Source organism: Gekko japonicus, unplaced genomic scaffold (assembly GCF_001447785.1).
Source record: "Gekko japonicus isolate JY-2015 unplaced genomic scaffold, Gekko_japonicus_V1.1 scaffold4, whole genome shotgun sequence".
NCBI classification, from domain to species: Eukaryota; Metazoa; Chordata; class Lepidosauria; order Squamata; family Gekkonidae; genus Gekko; species Gekko japonicus.
Window position 1 is genome coordinate 1,185,129 of NW_015165234.1, and position 19,744 is coordinate 1,204,872.

Consider the following 19,744-nt stretch of genomic DNA (forward strand, 5'->3'; position numbering starts at 1 on the left):
AGGATGAAGCAAAGGTGTGAGGAATGGGATAACCATCCTGCAAGTTTCTTGTGGGTCTCCACTTGTCTATATACTAATAGCCAAGGGTCCCCTCTGTGTAAGGATACTTATTTCTGCAGATCTGGAGCACATGGAGGGTAAAGAGGTTTTTCTGCACACCTGGGGTACTTCCCAGGGTTGCAGAAAAATACAAAAAGTTTTTAAAAATACACAGGGAGTTAAAACCCTCCAAATTTAAAAAAAAAACCCAAGTTGTCTACACTTGCGCAGTCTGGACTCATGGTCCCCTCAAGCCAGACTCAGAGATTCGCTTGGCAGCCAGCCTCCCGCAGCCAGCAAGATGGCCCTGAAGCCGTGGGGCAGGCGCGACCTGCCTCCTCACAGCCAGCAAGATGGCCTTGGAGCCACGGGGCAGGGGACGCCGCCGCCAGGTCTCTCCCAGGCGAGTGGCCTCCCAACAGCCAGCAACATGGCCCTGGAGCCACGGGGCAGGGGATGCCACCACCGGATGCCTTCCAGGTGAGCCACCTCCCCACTGCCAGAAAAACAAGGATAAAGCTGCAGAAAGGGAGGCAGAATAGGTGGAGATTGTGGGGGGGGGGAGAGAGAAATACGGGAGAGAAAGAGAGGGACAGAGTAAGAAGGGGTAGAGAAAAGAGAACATTGTCTGAGATCTGAGAAGGGCTGGGTTAAGAGAGGGGTGAGACATACAAGGGGTGAGAGGAGAAAGGGGGTAAGAAAGGATTCCTAGAGAAGAGGGTAGGGAGGAAAGCTGACCTAGAAGGGGTGAGAGGAGAAGGGGAGGTGAGGGAAGATTGATAGATAAGGGGTGGGTGCAGAAAGACAGGAGGGAACTTCGACAGAGAAGGGGGGAGAGGGAAGCACAGGTGGGGGAAATGCCCTGTCCTCACAAGTTTCTTGCGGGTCTCCCCTTGTATTTGTATATTTGTCACTAAAGCGAATAATTCTCTTGTGCTCTCTCAGTGAAAGGAAATGAGCGGCAATATCTCCAGGGCCTTTGCAATACTCAGGGAAGTGGGAACATAAACTGTGTTTAGGACTGGATAGTCTAATGGCACCTTTAAGACCAACAAAGTTTAATTCTGGGTACACAAAAGCTTATACCCAAAATTAAACTCCGTTGGTCTTCAAGGCACCACTGGACTCAAACTTGTTTTATTGCTTCAGACCAATATGGCTACCCACCTGAATCTAAGACTGGCGTGTTTGTCTAACCTGCTTTATATCAGCATGATAATAATACTATAAACATTGTAAAGCAGTTTGCCATGACAAATGCCACTAAATAGCTATGATTCATGTACAAAATTATATTGTATACATTACCAGGTGGATGCTCATATGAATTTCCAAGGGCAGGTGTAGAGCCAAATACAACATCAAATGGGCCCCATTCCTCGATCTAAAAAAATATCACAAAGCATTTTCAATAGATGGATTGGAGGAGGAGCACCTTTCATGCTGTGGTTTTTCATGCAGTTTGTTTTACTGACATTCAGATGAGCAATAGAACTTCTACCACTTCCTTATCTATATATCTAGTAGCCAAGGACCCATTATGCGTACGGATACTTATTTCTTGCGATTGGGGGCACATGGAGGCTCAACAGAAATTCCTGCACATTTGGGGCACTCCCCTGGTGTGCAGAAAAATCTGGCATGTTTAAAAATATATACGAGGGATACTTAAATCTCCCCAAAAGTAAAATGACGTTCTCTACGTATGCGCAGAGAACGTACTTACTGATCCACCCAAGGGAAGCTATGCTGCTGCCTGCACTGCAGGTATGACTGCTGGGAAGAGCCGTTGGTGCCACGAGGACACGCCAGGCACAGATCATCCCAGGGGAGAAGCCTCGGTGGCCCAGTGGCAAGGAGCCAGACAGGGCTCCCTGCCATTGTCACAGGGGGGAAGCTTCGGTGGGCCCGCTGTCTAGCCTGGGTGGGAAAGGAAGGATGGGGGAGGGTAGCGGCAGCAGTGAGGCCAGAAGCTGCATAGGGTCCATCCAGGATCTGTGGTTTTTTAGGGGGGGAAGGTTGTGTGCAGGATCTATTTTGGGGGGGCAGGCTGCTGGGTCACCTGGATGGGAAGGGAAGGATCAGGAAGGTCCAGGGGGCTTCATCCCTTCCTCTCTCCCCATCTATTTGCTTTCCCCCTTTTCTTTTCATTTCTTCTTTCCATTTTTTCTTTCCATTTCTTTCTTACATTAATTCATTCATTCAATTCTGTCTCTCTCTCTCTGCAGGGGCTTGGCATGTGCCACTGTATGTTCTAGAGGCTGGATAGGCAAGTGTGGTGGGAAGTTCCAAGACAATCTTTTGAAACTGGGAGCTGTCCATTATTGCTGAGTCTAGCCTCAAATTTTAGGAATAGAAGAGGTGTTTTGTATGTTTGTAAACTGAAACTCAACACATTGTGCAACATTTTGTTGCGGGTCCCCTCTTGTCATCAACTAATGCTGAAGCTGCTGAATGGCTACCACGCTGTCATTAACTGTTCTAGCTAGCTCAGTATCAGTATCTTGTGAAAGCTCATGTGACTAAGCAATTGTCAGCAGCCAGTAGCATCATGTAGCTTGACCACGGAGTGTCAGTTTGAGCAAAAGTAATTCTGAATGCACACCACGCTATTATGAGCCTAAGGCTGGAATCCTGTGACCACTGACTTCTTGGTAGAACTTTCAGAGCAACATGTAAAGCACATAATGCAGAATACATGGTTGCCAGAAATCCCTCAAAGAGTTCAAATTTAGGCAATATGCTGCCATCTGCTACAGAAGAAAAGGTAGTGAAGAGAGTTGATGGCATAGTTTATGGGCACTACTGTAATGGCTTGCTTGTACTCAAACCCAATAAGAAATGTAGTTGAAAGTATTTTGGGGAAGTTAAAGCTCATGTGCTGGCATTTTGGTGCTGACTATTCCCGCATCTATTCATCACTGGGAAAAAGAAGCATACATGTTGGAAGGCCATGAGGAGTTATGAGGTAGGGAATAAATATTTGAGAAATTCCCTCAGATTCAAATCTTCCCCTCCTGGATACTATAAGATCTTAAGGTCTTGGGCAGGCCTATTTTTCCATCTCCTTTTTCTTTTATTTTTTAAAGGATTCTCAATGGCGTTCAACATTTCCTGCCTTTTGGAAGGCAACAGGCACGCTCAGTCTTCATCAGGTGACTGGGGTGGGGGTCATCTTGTGCTTTAATGTACCATCACATGAATATGTATACCTGAAGAGTCTTTCAAGTATGCCGAAGCCCCTACTTAGCTGTCATCCCGAAAGGCATTCTCTACTTAGAGGGAATGATGATGATATTCAAGAGCTGTTATTCAACCACTGAAGCTGAACAAAAGGATGACAGGGACATCAGTGGTCAAGAGACCACTCAGTGGAAAAAACACTATTCCTGATTGAATTAGAGATCCTGAGAATGTGCTTTGAGCTCTCTTTGTTTGACTGTAGGATATGAACAAATGTAGTGTCAAAATACAACACTGGGTTTCACCTTTGGCATCACAACTTACTTCCCACTGCCCCTTGGCCAAGAAAAAGATACTGTACCTAAGCCAGGCTGCATCCTTCGTGGCACATTTTCATTTTTTGAGGTACCAGTGGAGCAGAGAGGAGGCAGGAGACCCATCCCTCAAGCGGTGAAAAGAAATGCCCTGAAGCCATGCACTTCTCTTTACCACTTGCTCACCTGCCCCCTCCTGCTATTGGGAATAATATCTTATTGATGGATACCTGAAATGGTTTCCACAATAGGCCACACACCCCACACCCCCGCAGACCATTTCAGGTCAGAAAAATGTTGTGGGGAAGATAGCTAAAGCATGTTCTTCATGCATACCACAGCTGTGATATGACTTGGGCACTGCACATCTGATAACTGATGAGAACCTGCAAATCACACATGACTATTACACAGGATCCTGTGTCAAACTCAGAACCTCATTTGCCCTGTATTTTCTGTATTTTCCTGTATCTTGCTGTGGAGGGTAGTGTGCAGGGTGTGTGTGCAGGGTGTGTGTGTGTATGAAAGCCCTTCACTTAGGTGCTAGGCAACTATTTTTAAAGGAGCCTCCCATCCAGGAAGAATTCTCAATGACATTGGACACTGTCTTGGCTACCTCCCTTGTTGTAGATAATATAGTGTCTGTTGGCAGGTGGGGGGAAGGAGAGCTAACAGTGCACGCTTCTTTTAGGCGGGATGTGTGAACAGAATGATTGGACGGGACACTGGGGTGGGGGCTTGTTTAAATCATGTATAACTGGTTTTGGCGCCAATTGGATTAGAGTTTTTTTCTTTTTTTGCCCCCTGAAGGGATTTTTTATTGCTTTTCTAATAAACAACAAAGAAGTAGGGGAGGGTGTCTATAAACTATGGGAGAAAGGAAAGAAAACCACTAAAAGACCAAGAGATGGAAGCCATCATAAAAGCTTCTATAAAAGATTAATATAAATTAGTAATTATCTTAAGGATTACATTTCATGTGATCTATGTAGATATGCTTGTCTTATTAAAATTAAAATGTCTGTTCAAAAATAATCGCAAAAAGATTGTTAGTAGCTGTTATGGCAAATTTCAGAGTCCTTCAGCATCACTTCTTCCCTCTTCTGTTCCTCAACTGATAGTCTCTTTTGGGGGCAGCTGCCTCCAGTTGTGAATCTGAGTCCTCTTCAGGAGTTGAAGAGCCTTGATCATTCCCACTTCCTTCAGCGCTGTCATCATCTTCTTTGCCGTCCTCTTCTGTAGAGCCAAGTTGCTGCTTCAGGAACTCTTGTGCTTTAGAGATGGTGTTGATTCTTATTTTCTTCTCGTTTATCTTAAACATGATGCCTTCCGGCACATGCCACCTGTAGCCAATGTTGTTTGTTTGTAGAAACCTTGCCAAGTCCTTGAAGTTTTTTATTTTCTTCCTAATTTCAAACGGAATGTCTTTTAGAACTTTTATTTCCTTGCCATCGATTCTTAGGAGTGTTCCTTTTTTTTTTTTTTTTTGGTAAAAAAATTTTTTTTTTTTCAGGAATACTAATTATATAAAATTAAATCATTTCGTTCTATCAATTGTCTACCCCATTCCCAGTTCCTCCCCTCCCTCCTATGGCTTCCCACAATGCTTCCACCCCTGCTCCAAATTACTTCATATCATCAACAATATCAGTTTCTTATCATTACAATCTAAAGATAACATCATTTGACTTAATATTGATCTAAACATATTAATTTTTGTTTCACATCCCAGTTCTTTTCCAGATATATTTTAAAGTCACTCCATTCTTGAAAAAACACGTCGTCTTCTTTGTTATTCAACTTCTTCATAATTTTGTCCATCTCTGCCATGAACAGAACTTTTTGTATCCAGTCTTCAATTTCTGGCACTTTCTCTGTTTTCCAAAATTGTGCATAAATCATTCTCGCTGTTGTGATTAAGTACCAGAGTAAGGTCTTTTTAGTTGTATTGACTTCCTCCATTTTCAATCTTAAAAGCAGAATGATTCTTAGGAGTGTTCCTGATGTTGCTTTTAGGATTAAATCCCTCACATGTCTTTTGGAGAATCTGACCACTATCTCCCCTGGCAGATTTTTCTTCTTTATATATTCTGGATATGATCTATAGACCACATCCATTTCGCTTAGAATATAAACCGCTTTTAAATCTGCAATCGGGTCCAAGGCATCACTCAAAACCTGTTCCAGATTTTCCCCTTCCATTTCTGGAAGCCCTTGGAATCTTAGGACAAAGGTGGCTTTTTCCGTTTGTAATTGTAAAAGCTGCGATTCTTCAGACATTGCTTTCTTTCCCAACACTCGTATGTGCTTTTTAATCTTTTTAGTTTTGGCATCCATCTCTTTCATTGTCTCCACAGTCTGGTCTGTCTTTTTATTTATTTCACTTAGCTGGAGTTACTGGGCTGCAAAGCTCTGATTCAATGTAGAAAGCTGCTGATCGATATTTGTCATTTGGTCCAGCAGAGGGCACAAAGAGTTTACTAACATCTTTGACATCTCTATGGAAGTCTCAGATCGCGAGACCATGCCAGCTGGACTCAGACTTCCTGAAGAAAGTTTTGCTTTAGCTTATCTTTCTCCAGTCTTTTGCCTGCCATCTTTGGGGTTGTTTACTTTTGAAATAATTTGCTGAAAGTCTCTAAAGTTTGCTCAAATGCTTTTCAACTTTTGCAACTTTCTTTGAACAGTTTCTCCTTTGCAGTGCAACCTCACCCCCTTTTTTTCTTGGACTTTTCTTTGCATTTGGGGAGTTTCCTCCCCCACTCGCTTGTATCTCAGGGGAAGGGGCTTTCTGCTTTCTCAATGTTTACGCTTGAACAAAACTCACAGTCAATGTCAGTCCACGGATCCATCTCCGTCTTTAGACTGTGCTAGAGGTATGTGTGTGTGCTCGGCTTCCACGTGCTTGTCCCGGCCAGTGGCTCAAGTCCCATTGTGGGCGCACAGCAGTGGGACCATCGGGGTAGAAGGGCGCCTCGATTCTCGGGCAGCGTGCCAGAGAAGAGGCGACCCTTTAGCGCTCCATGGCTAGAAACTCATCACAAGAGTCCCTGAGGGGCATGTACGATCATGCCCCCTCCCTATTACTGGCATATGGATTGCATCCCGGGAGCTCACCGGGGAAGCGTCTGCCATTAAGTCACCAAAACCCGGAAGTCCCGATTGAATTAGTTCTGACACAAGTGGTCACAACTTGACACAGGCACATATTTCAATAAACAAATCACTTTCCAGTGAGTGTTGTTGGAGATACTTTTGTTCAAGAGTCTGACATCCTGGACCCAACCTGAGTACTCCATAATGTGTGATCAGCATATTCTCCAGTAGAAGGATGGGGAAGAGGTAATAGTAACAGAGCGGCCAGTCACTGTAGCATATATCCATGTTGGATTTGCTTATATACTCAAATTACATATAAAGACTGACTCATTTCTAGACATTTTGCAATTTTCTTCTCCATCTCCTCCATAGGTCATCTGGATAAAAATGGCTTACACATTTCCCTTTCTATCTCCACAACAAAACAGTCTTGCAACTTACTTTTTTTAAAAGATAGCTGGGAATTCAGAGTGGGGCATGATATATTCTGAGGGAATATCACCCTGAGGTGTTCCCTGTAGGTACAGGCCAACTTTTAATGTAGAGTTTGTCTGGAGTTAGTTACTTTTAACAGCATCTCCACTAGTTCTTAGAGATTCCCCAATTGCAGTTAACCAGGTTCTCATAGAAGAGGGAATGACTCTTAAACTGGCTTACATGTAGTGTAGATAGTATCTAAAGCAGACTTCCTGTACATTACTTAAAGTATGTACCTCTTTCCCAAAAAAAAAAATCTCCAGCAACAGGACTATATAGACCCCTCCCTCCATCTCAAATAGCTTGTCCCAGTTCTGATATGCTCATGTATTTAATGTATATTTTTCATAATTTTCAGGGCAAATCTGTCCTACTGCAGTTCACATCTATTTGATCTTGTCTCTTCCTAAATATTGCTCATTGGTCCCCACCCAAAATGTTCTCAGCTCTTCTCCAATCTTCCCTGGAACAAGGATGACTACTTTTTTTTAAAGCAGTTTTTCCAGTCTTCAGTTTTTTCTAGCCCACGTAAAGATTTACTGGTTGTCAATGCAGCCAGTTCACATGCAAACACATTATAAGAAACTTTCACTGAAACTTTATGTTGCATCACCTGTCAAATATGTGCCAACAGCACAATATCAAGAACACAATGCAGCAAAACATGCAGAGCACTACAGCAAAATCAACTGAATTTAAGTTAGTTGCAGCGAAATCCTTTCATTGCTTTCAGAACTTCTTAGAACTTAGTTGTTAGTGACGTGTGCCTAGAAGGGACACTCTGTGATAGAGTAGCTGGACTAGAATGAGGAAACCTAACCCTATTTGGCCATGAGGCTCACTGGGTAGTCTTTGGCCATTCATGCTTCTCCATTGTAACTGATCTCTCAGGTTGGTTGTAAGGATAAAAAGGAGAAGTGAGAACTATGTATGCTTTAAAAGGGAGATACAAATATGATAAAGAAGCCATGAAAATCTCCAAGCATCCCCCCCATATAATTTTTTCATAAATACTGAAGTTTCCTGTGAGATTACTGTTTATCACACTGATCCACAGAACAATGAAAGTAATGAAAAAAGAACTGGCCACAGTTATCTACATTTCTGCCTCATTAAAATGAATAAGGTTTAAGTGCATATAATTCTGTGAGATAATGACCACTGACTTTAGTGGGCATTTCAAACCCATTAAATATCTCACTAGTAATCAAGTTACTTAAATGTCCACTGTATTTCCACACACTCCAGCACAGAAATAAGTAGCCATAAAGTCCATTGAAGCTAGTGGGTTTAAACTTGGGTTAACCCTGTATTAGACAATGGCTAGCATCTATTGGTCCCCTCCGCAACCCAGCCAAGGTTTAAGGAATATGTCTCTGTCTACCCTGAATTTATAAAAAACCTATCATGCATTTTAAGAAGAGATTGGATTTAAGAGCCATTCTCTGATGGGAGGAAAATTTGATTTCCCTAACCCTACAGTAACCAGCAGTTATTTTATTTGAAGAACAAAACATACATACTTAGAAAGTACAAGTTAGAAAAAATGTGATTTAGTAACTTGTACTTACATGAGTTCTCACCACATCTGTGACATCATGCAGATACTTTACCCTTCCATTGCCCGTACTTTTCCCCAGAAACCCAAAGCATTTCAGTTCTGGAGAATAAAAACAAGAAATATGGAATTGCAGTCAGAGCCAAATATAGCAGTTCCATGAGAACATGCCTGTTGAATGATGATCTTTGGCTCATGAGTTATCCGTACTGAAAGATTCCCAAGATATTCTTGCAAAAAACTGGAGTTGCCAAGAGATCACATATCTCAACAGTTGCAATTTCTGGTGGGAGTTGTTGGAAACGCTGCTCAGAAGCAAAGATCAGCCATTTCAAACAAATTTACATGAAGCCATTATTCCTCAGACTTAAATGGAATGGCTGGTCGACTAATTAGCACTGAGTGACTGAGCAACGTTTCCTGTTTTTAATACAGGATCTGAAAATAATGCTTCTTGAGTCTGGGAAGGACATCAAGTGTGTTGACTATTCATAGTGGCTGGGCTACCCCCAGAGAGTTTAAGTGGCACAACAGCCACATTACTAGATGTACCACAGAATGTTTGGGCCAGAATGTTAATCTGGTGTGTTTTGTAGATACAAGCTGAACCCCTAAGAACACTTTCCTGGGAGTAAACTCCATTAATTAAAATGGGCCTCCTGAGCAGACCTGTTTAGGATTGTTCTTACAGTCTATAAACACAGTGATACTGTCAGAGAAGGATTAGCTGTAATGTTGCTCAAATCTGGCTATTTCTCTTTGGCCAGGCATCTGCCTGCCTCACATTTCTAAACTGTTCTTTAATTTCAAGATTTCTTAAAAATAATCTCACAATTGATGAATTGTGAAGTTTGCATAATCTTATATAAGGAAGAGTATAATCAAAAGTGAAGCATTTCAATGCAAGTGTTAAGCACTAATCTCACAATTGATGAATTGTGAAGTTTGGATAATCTTATATAAGAAAGAGTATAATCAAAAGTGAAGCATTTAAAGTCCCATTTATTCCAATGCAAGTGTTAAGCACCTATTAAAGTTTGAGTGGATTGTGGACACTTTTAAACAGAAATTGCTATGAAATACTTTAAGAATAAGCAAAATGTAATGTTTAAAAAAATCTTCAGATTCCAATAAGACACTTAAAGCATTGAACTATTGTAGAAAAGATTATATTTCTCTTTGCTAGTTAAATATATTACTGCCATGATATGTTTTAGTTGACCCAAACCAGCTCATAACATAATCTACCTTACTGCCTCCATTGGTCTGAAAAGAATCAGAAGTGGAACATCCACTCACCTATTTGCCGCCTCCCACATAATGTCACGGAATCCAGACCACAGCATGGCACAGAAAGGGCCTCTGCTATACAAATAGCTCTGAAGTGGAACATCCACTCACCTATTTGCCCCCTCCCACATAATGTCACAGAATCCAGACCACAGCATGGCACAGCAGATGCTCTACAGAAAGGGCCTCTGCTATATAAATAGCTCTGGATGACCCATGCAAGTGAGCCAAGCCACAGACTAGCATGGAAGCTGAAATATATCAAAACATGCAAGCTCAATTTCCCAGTTACACTTACCCTGAGTAATATTATCAAAAAGGGAGAGCACATTAATTGATTTTCTTTCCCATGGAGATAAAGGCTGGTATATCCAGAGATTCTGACACAATTGGAAAAAAAGGCATATTTTGCATAAGATATTTGCTTGTCAAATTTGGACACTATTAACTGCATTAATTTTTAATAGCTCATTATTCCACTAGTTACACATTAATGAACTCTAGAAGCCTTTCCCCGCCTCCATGAATGGATACAATCATACTGGACACTTCCCAGGTCTCTATCAACCCCCTTGCCCCTACTTTAGGAAATAGGGATGACAGTGGTATGATTAAGACAGATATTTTGACTAACCTCTCACCATGCAAAACTGAATATAGTGAAGCAACTACTGTTTTTTGTATACTGAGCTCTAATTCTCCCTGGTCAATGGGTGTGCAGGATTCCTGGTGACTGATGTCCATCTGGGTGCATCTTTTATGTCCTTTCCCCTCACGGGACAAATAAGAACGGAGGCAGGGCAATTTGAATAAGGAAGATTCACCCTCCCCCTGTGCCTGAGCCCTGATTTGGATTAACCTTCCCTTATAAATTTTATTTTTTTTTAGGATTTAGTGGAAGCATTGTGGATCCTGGTTGCAAATCTCTAGTAGTAGATGGTTTAACACCAAAGAAACTCAACATGTTAAGTATCGATTTTGCAAATGACCATGTGGAAGTATCATTTTGCTGGATGAACTTTGCTGCCATCTGGTGGAAACAGACCTTATTTTTCACCTTTGTCCAAAAGATTTCTACATAGAAGGGTATGTTATTTGCTGCTAGAACTGTGTGTGTGTGAATTTTTCTCCTTGTCTAAATGACACCTCTGTCAGAAAGCAGAATATTATTCTGAGCTCTACATCCTACACCAAAATTTACTCCGTTAATTCAAAGATAAGAAATCCTTGCATCTGTAGAAGTGTAACTGAATGTTCCCTTACTGATTCCCGATCATAGAAGAACTTCAGTTGTGTACGCCAGTTTGTCCTCTTCTTCAGAACTCCATGGACATGAAAAGGCAAACACAAAAAACAAATCCATGGACTAATTTTTCTGACTTCCTCTGCTGTTCCTTGTCCAACAAGTTCGTCTAAACACTTTGTGCAATACGATCTGAAAATATTAAAAATGAAAGTCTTAGAAGGTGTGAACTACTTTCTTTTAACACTTTCTTTGAACACTTCAAAATTCACAACAGATGCAAATAATTATTCTGCTGTTTCACAATGTACCTTAATTTTGGGATAGCTTAGACATTACATCAAAAGGTAGTGGGGCTTCAAGTGCAATACCCAAAGTATGAACTTATGCATCCTCTCCCACCTTGAAAGGTTCACATTTCCCTCTCAAGATAAGAACTGATAGGGGAGATATGCAAGTTCCTACTTTGGATGATATACCAGAAATGTACAAAAGATAAGTTTCCTCTCAGTTTTTCCCCCTTGCCTGAATATTCCCTTTTCAGGCTTCAACTGAAGCAAAACTCAGGTAGATTAAAAAGTCATTAATATTTAGGGTTGCCATCTCTGGGTTGGGACATTCCTCAAGATTTAGGGTGTGGGGCCTGAGGAAAGCGTGACTTGAGGAGAGGAAGGAGCTTAGTGAGGTAAAATTCCATACAGTCTACCCTCCACAGCAGCTTTTCATCCAGGGGAACTGATCTCTTTCAGTTGTAATTCTGGGAGATCTCCAGGCCCCACCTGGAGGTTCAAGTAACGAATAAATATACACTGCAAGAAACTTGTAAATAAATGTGTCCTGTTTATAACTATCATTCTATAAAGTGCATTGTGTGCTATTTATAACATCCTAGTCAGGTATATATATTCAGTACATTCAATATAACAATAACATTCAGTTCATTCAATTTAACAACTACCAATCAATTTTGTATCAGTATTAAGAACATAAGAACATAAGAGAAGCCAATGTTGGATCAGGCCAAAGGCCCATCCAGTCCAACACTCTGTCACACAGTGGCCAAAAATACCAGGTGCCATCAGGAGGTCCAGCAGTGGGGCCAGGACACTAGAAGCCCTCCCACTGTTGCCCCCACCCAAGCACCAAGAATACAGAGCATCACTTGCCCCAGCCCTATACCTTGTGGCTAATAGCCACTGATGGACTTCTGCTTCATATGCTTATCTAATTCCCTCTTGAAGCTGCCCATGCTTGTAGCCACCACCACCTCCTGTGGCAGTGAAGTCAAGTCAAATACTGATGCAAAATTGACTGGTAGTTGTTAAATAAAATGAACTGAATGTTATTGTTATATGGAATGTACTGAATATATATACCTGACTAGGATGTTATAAATAGCACACAATGCACTTTATCGAATGACTAGGAATAAGGCCCATTGTGGAAATAAATTTTTTTTTAGGATTTAGTGGAAGCATTGTGGATTCTGGTAGCAAATCTCTAGTAGTAGATGGTTAACACCAAAAAACCTCAACATGTTAAGTATCATTTTTGCAAATGACCATGTGGAAGTATCATTTTGAGGAATGAACTTTGCTGCCATCTGGTGGAAACAGCTTTTTTTTCACCTTTGTCCAAAAGATTTCTACATAGAAGGGTATGTTATTTGCCGCTAGAACCACGGAGCGTGTGTGTGAATTTTTCTCCTTTGTCAGAAAGCAGAATATTATTCTGAGCTGTGCATCCTACACCAAAATTTACTCAGTTAATTCAAAGATAAGAAATCCTTGCATCTGTAGAAGTGTAACTGAATGCTCCCTTACCGATTCCTGATCATAGAAGAACTTCAATTCTGTACGCCAGTTTGTCCTCTTCTTCAGAACTCCATGGACATGAAAAGGCAAACACAAAAAACAAATCCATGGACTAATTTTTCTGACTTCCTCTGCTGTTCCTTGTCCAACAAGTTCATTCAAACATTTTGTACAAAAAGATCTGAAAACATTAAAAACGAAAGTCTTAGAAGGTATGAACTACTTTCTTTTAACACTTCAAAAATTCACAACAGATGCAAATAATTATTCTGCTGTTTCACAATGTACTTTAATTTTGGGATAGCTTAGACATTACATCAAAAGGGAGTGGGGCTTCAAGTGCAATACCCAAAGTAGGAACTTATGCATCCTCTCCCACCTTGAAAGGTCCACATTTCCCTCACAAGAGAAGAACTGATAGGGGAGACATGCAAATTCCTACTTTGGATGATATATCAGAAATGTATGAAAGATAAGTTTCCTCTCAGTTTTTTCCCCTTGCCTGAATATTCCCTTTCAGGCTTCAACTGAAGCAAAACTGAGGTAGATTCTTTAATATTTAGGGTTGCCATCTCTGGGTTGGAAAATTCCTCAAGATTTAGGGTGTGGGGCCTGAGGAAAGCTTGGCTTGAGGAGAGGAAGGAGCTTAGTGAGGTAAAATTCCATACAGTCCACCCTCCACAGCAGCTTTTTATCCAGGGGAACTGATCTCTTTCATCTGGAGATCAGTTGTAATTCTTGGAGAGCTCCAGTCCCCACCTGGAGGTTGACAACCCAATGCATGGTCAGATGGACAGCTCTCTATAGGTTTAATAGTGTTCGATGCTGTTCCCCACTGCTGCAACACAGTAAAACTTAGAACACTACAAGGGGCAGGACCCGCGATACTCGCGGGTGGGGGGGAGCTCCACACCTATGAGGAAGAGGAGGAAGCAGCAGGAGGAGGTAAGTTCCCCCACAGCATGGAATCTTGCCACCCCAAAACAGGATTATTATATAGGAGAGATAGTTATAAACAGAACACATTAATTTACAAAAGTTTCTTGCAGTGTATATTAATTCGTTACTTGACTCTCCTAACACTGCAGCTCGGGTTGCCCAACCTGGAGGTTGGAAACCCTATGCATGGTGAGATGGACAACTCTCTATAGATTTAATGGTTGATCCTGCCCCACTGCTGCAATACAGTAACACTTAGAACTCTGTAGTAAGGCCAGCTGGTACAGTTCAAAGCTTATCTCCCAGGGCTAGATTGCCAACTTTTAAAAAACTTGCCCTACTCCCATGTCTTCTATGAATATCCTACCTCTTGGGCTCAAACTGTCAGCCTATACAGATTGCTGTCAAGATCACAGCAAGTCAGGATGTTTAGATCAGGACAATCTTATTTGACAGCTGAGTGATCATGTGACTCAGGATTGCATCATTTCTTTAGGTGTCACTGTGACTCAGCAAATGTACAGAACTGTATCCTGATTGGTCTAAACTTGTATATAATGTAACCAGTTCTTGGTGACTGCCTGCCTATTTGGTTACAGCTGTTCTGCGTAGCACTTTGATGGTTGGAGTCCTGAATTGCTACAAACTGTATATAATCTCTGTAAATAAATTGTATATACTTTGTAAAAACAACAGAGTGCTCTGCTACTTTTTCGGCTTCAAACACCGTCACAAACTTGATAGTGCCTAGCCCTCGTATTTTTGTACATACCTTATGCACCCTGGATCATCACACATTACTAGTGATTCACCCAGGCAGCAAATTGCACAGTCAGCCTCATACCCGTCATCATCACAGAGGAAGAATTTTTCTAAAAATCGCTCCTAGAAACAAACAGACAAACAAACAAACAAAGAAAGAAAGAAAGAAAGAAAGAAATCATATTTAGTTGCTAATCTCCAAACAAAATTAACATTTTGTAAAATAAATAAATAAAACGTCGTGCGTTGTTGCCTTTGAACAAGTCATTCACAGAATTACTTAAATCAGCTCTGGACTGGGTACAATGCTAGTAAAATTTATTTCTAGTGGGCCCTGGGCAGCACTTGAACAGGCGGACCACCAAGGAAGTCCAGGGTTGCTAGATAAAGGCAGGCAATGGCAAACGATCTCTGAATGTCTCTTGCCTTGAAAACCCTATGAGGTCATCATAAGTTGGCAGCAGCTTGATGGCAATTTACACACACAGAACAACACTGCACTGTATACATGCACAGAACAACACTATAAATGAACTTCAACATTTCAGCATCGAAGACCATGGCATAATTTTATTATCCAATCCAAACTTTCTTATTTATTGCATTATTGTTCTCCAGACAAAATTTACATTTTGTCATTTAAATACAGCATTAAAAAAAATTGTTTGAAGGCTCGAGACAATAAAATTAATTCCCACATGCTGTGGCAGAACCTGACTTTGAGACTTTGACTATTGGCAACTCTTTTTATGTCAGTTAAGCATTGATCAAAAATAGGAATGATTGGAGCATAAATTTATGACAGAAAATCAGAATATCAATATTTTAAACAAATACATAAGTAGAGGACTGTATAGAAATATTGAATTCTATAGGCTTCATGTCTCCCTGGAATGTACCCCTGCTGTTCTCCCAGGGCTAGATTGCCAACTTTTAATAAACTTGCCCTACTCCCATGCCTTCTATGAATATTCTACCTCTTGAGCTCAAACTTGGTAGTGTCTAGCCATTGTATTTTTGGATATACCTGATGCATGCTGGATTGTCACACATCACTAGTGATTCACCCTGGCAGCAGATACAGCAATCTGCCTGGTATCCATCATCATCGCAGAGAAAGAATCTCTGCAAAAATATCTCCTACAAACGAACAAAGAAACCAGGAAATCATATTTAGTTAACAATAGTCTAGCACTGAAATGCTGTTCTCCAAACAAAATTAACATTTTGTAAAATAAATAACATTTTGTGCGTTGTTGCCTTTGAACAAGTCATTCACAGAATTACTGAAATCAGCTCTGGATTGGGAACAATGCCAGTAAAATTTCTTTCTAGTGGGCCATGGGTAGCACTTGAACAGGAGGACCACCAAGGAAGTCTAGATAAAGACAGGCAATGGCAAACTATCTCTGAATGACTTTTGCCTTGAAAACCCTATGAGGTCATCATAAGCTGGCAGCAGTTTGATGGCAATTTATACACAAAGAACAACACCACACTTTATACATACACAGAACAACAACACTATCAATGAACTTCAATATTTCAGTATCGAAGACCATGGCATAATTTTATTATCCAATCCAATCTCTGTTATTTATTGCATTATCGGTCTCCAAAAAATTTTACATTTTGTCATTTAAATACAGCATTTTAAAAATTTGTTTGAAGGCTCAATACAATAAAATTAATTCCCACATGCTGTGGCAGAACCTGACTTTGAGACTTTGACTATTGGCAACTCTTTTTATGTCAGTTATTGATCAAAAATAGGAATGATTGGAGCATAAATTGATGACAGAAAATCAGAATATCAATATTTTAAACAAATACATAAGTGGAGGACTAGAGAGCTAGACTCAAAAGATATGAAGCTGGCCCATCCACTCACCGTGCATGGAGCACAGATTCCCCCATGGAACAAAGGATGCTGGGCATGGATCTCACAACTTCCACAGCAAATGCAGATTTCTACAAGAGAGAAGAGAGTGCAATAGTATAAAGCATCTTTTCACAATACCTGTGATTAAAAGCAAATATTTTATTCATTATTCATATATTATAAATAATCACTATTGAGTATGTGCAAGAAAATGTTAAAGATCACTGCAGTTCTGTGGAAGATGTAGTTTAAATTTTGTATAACATTCCGTTTTTACATAGAGCTTCAAGAGGAGATCAAAATGTTGTCCCTCCTCAAACCATTTATCATCTATTAAATGTTGCTTTTTAATATGATCTGTAGTTTCTGAGGTCCATTTACATGCATCAGGAGAGCCCTTTGCCTTCCATTACTATAATATACAGGGGGGAAACATGTATACAAATGAGTGTAAGTACAGCTCAGTGGGCCTTTTTGGGTTTAAACTGCTTTTGGGAGGAGTGGTTGAGAACTGAGAAACAAGGAGACAAGGGGTGAAGCCTAACCCAGCTCTTTCAAAAACCCTACCCACTGTTCCCTCCTACAATTAACTCTCATAGGAGCTTCCCCCTCCCAAGTATTGTTTCTAACTGCTTAATTGACTAATTGTTATTATTCCTAATAGCAATTGAATCATCATGATAAATATCCCTCTCTCACCTTCAATATTTCTCTTTTTATTGATTACTTCATATGCAAGGTTTTCTAAAGAAAGAAAGAAAGAATAATGGCATTTTTGACATATGAGTCTTAAATCAGTTTCCATTTAAAGTGATCTATAATGCAAGTATAAAGCCTCTGGCATATTCTCTCCCACACGGACAACCTTCACAGATGTCACAATTAGCTCCAGAGAGGTTAAAAAGTTTGTTCTAGTTTTGGATACTAAAGTAGTTTAGCAGAGTGTAAAACAAATCATATTATTTTTCTATATATAAACAAGCCATCAAAAGCCACTTGTGCATCAGATAACTGGATTTTCAAGCAAAAGGGCTTTCTATGATGGTCAATTTGTATTGTTTTATTAGATCTCAGAGCCGGTTCACACAGTTCTGTGATGTGTGGGCTCCACAGGTGTTGGTGGGTGAGAACTAGTCTCTGACGCTACCAAAAGTATATCCCCCCACCCCCGTCTGTTTGGTTCAGAGCAGGAATAATTGCTCAGCTCCCCTCCACATATTTTTCCTACAGATCACACTGTTTTCCTGATTTTCGTGATCCAAAATAGCAATGAGCAAGTGTAGATAAATTGGGTGTGTGTAAAACTAAAGGGATAGTTCCTAGAACAAACACAATGTATGTTCAGGCAGAAACAATAATTACATTGGGCACTGTGAAATATCGAGGTGTGTTTAATTACTCTTGGGGGGAAATTACCTCTGTTAGGCCTCGGAGAACTTGCAAGGGTTATTTCTTTCACTGAGCTCCCTGGAGGGGAAAAAAGTCAAAACTTGATTTCTCCAGTGAAACAGCTGGGTATTTTGAGTGTGTGGATGGTGGTATGGATAGAGGCCAAAAAAAGAAAAAAGGAATGGTGAGAAAATAAAAACAAATCATGGGGTGACCTTTCAGTCTCCCAATAGATCAGACAGTTCCTTTTTTATATACCAAATGTGTTGCAGGGAACTACAGGCCGAACTACAGATGTCACTGAGAAATCTAGGAATAGATCCCCCCCCCAGTTTAACACCAGCCAGTGGAGGAGGGCAATGCACACTGTGGGAGAGAGATTTATGTCATTTTCCTGGTCTTAACCCCCCCCCCCTTTGGTTTGCCCCAGGTGGGGAAATAAACAGGGACCTGTATTGTGATATAATCTTACAGGGAAAGATCCTGGCTGGCCCTGGAGGGGCCTCTAACAGCCAGGAGCAAACTGAGTCAAGCCCAGTAGCTCTCATGGCACTGCAGGAGCCACTCAGCTCAGACCAGGCCAGCAGGGCCCACGATGGGTGTGACCCTCACCCTTCACCTCTTGAGCTAAGTCAGCGGCCCTTGCTGAGCTGGCTTGTGAGCCTGCAGGGATCTCACCTCCTGCCTCACACCTAGGCCGTTTTAACTTATCAGCAGGGCCTTTTTTGTAGAAAAAGACCAGCAGGAACTCATTAGCATAACAGGCCACACTCAACAGCAGAAACTCATTAGCATATTAGGCCATGGCTGCTCCCATGGCTGCTACTAAGTAGCTACTGAATAAGACAGTCACAGATCCCCAAATGTCATGTCTAGTTTGGCCTTTACTTTCAGCACAGGTCTGTAGCCTAGGGTTACCAACCTCCAGGTAGGACTTGGAGGCCTCCTGGAATTAGAACTGATACCCAGGCAACACAGACCAGTTCCCTTGGAGAAAATGGCTGCTTTGCAGGGTGGACTCTGTAGCATTATACCCTCTGAAGTCCACTCCCAAATCTCCATGAATTTTCCAGTCCAAAGCTGGCAGCCCTACTGCGACCAAAAATTCAGGAGGTGGAGCCTAAGCTCAAAGGCAGCACTGAAAGTCAGTATTGATCAGCAAGAGCCTAAATTACCTCACTGTAGGCATATTCATGTTTACTCAAAAGTACATCTGATTGTGCTTAACATAAATTGCTCCAAAAGTATTGCAATTTAATATGCTTAAATTAAATAGACTTGATTTTACCAATCTGAAAAACAAGTGTTAACTGAATGTCCAAGTGCTTGTCTTCCAGTGCTTTACTTTCAGTGAAGGGAGGGGACAGCCTTATTTCGTCCTTGGCAATTTCAAAGAATAGTACCAATTTCTTTTATATTACTATATATAAGGGGCCAGAGAGTTTCTTTTTAAAAAATGATGCTGAACATTCAGGAAAGGGGCCTGGAATAGCTCTGAGAGGGACACGTGCATATGGACACATGTATATAGCCTTGAAGTCTCCTATGGCAGACACATTACACAGAGTTGTAGTTAAATTGTAAATTGTATTTACTTTCACCTCTGGAATGAATATGAGAAATGCAGCCTGCTTACATATAAAGGCAAGTGCTGGTGGGTTGGTCATAATGAAAGGCATTTCATGGCTTTTGCTATGGACCAGCACAGCTACCTGCTTGGGGGGGGGGGGGGGGAAAACACTTCCCACTCGGGGC

The 19,744-nt window shown here is 41.1% G+C and overlaps 1 protein-coding gene across 1 annotated transcript in view; it reads right to left on the minus strand.

Moving 5' to 3' along the window:
* Positions 1 to 19,744, minus strand: part of DNMT3L (DNA (cytosine-5-)-methyltransferase 3-like) — a 36,995-nt gene that overhangs the window by 10,141 nt on the left and 7,110 nt on the right. Inside the window, exons 3-9 of the mRNA XM_015409768.1 lie at positions 17,300 to 17,344; positions 16,610 to 16,689; positions 14,729 to 14,841; positions 13,027 to 13,198; positions 10,259 to 10,340; positions 8,684 to 8,772; positions 1,348 to 1,423 (exon numbers count right to left, since the gene is read on the minus strand). Of these exons, the coding sequence (XP_015265254.1) occupies positions 1,348 to 1,423; positions 8,684 to 8,772; positions 10,259 to 10,340; positions 13,027 to 13,198; positions 14,729 to 14,841; positions 16,610 to 16,689; positions 17,300 to 17,344 (657 nt within the window). The remainder of the gene's footprint in view (positions 1 to 1,347; positions 1,424 to 8,683; positions 8,773 to 10,258; positions 10,341 to 13,026; positions 13,199 to 14,728; positions 14,842 to 16,609; positions 16,690 to 17,299; positions 17,345 to 19,744) is intronic.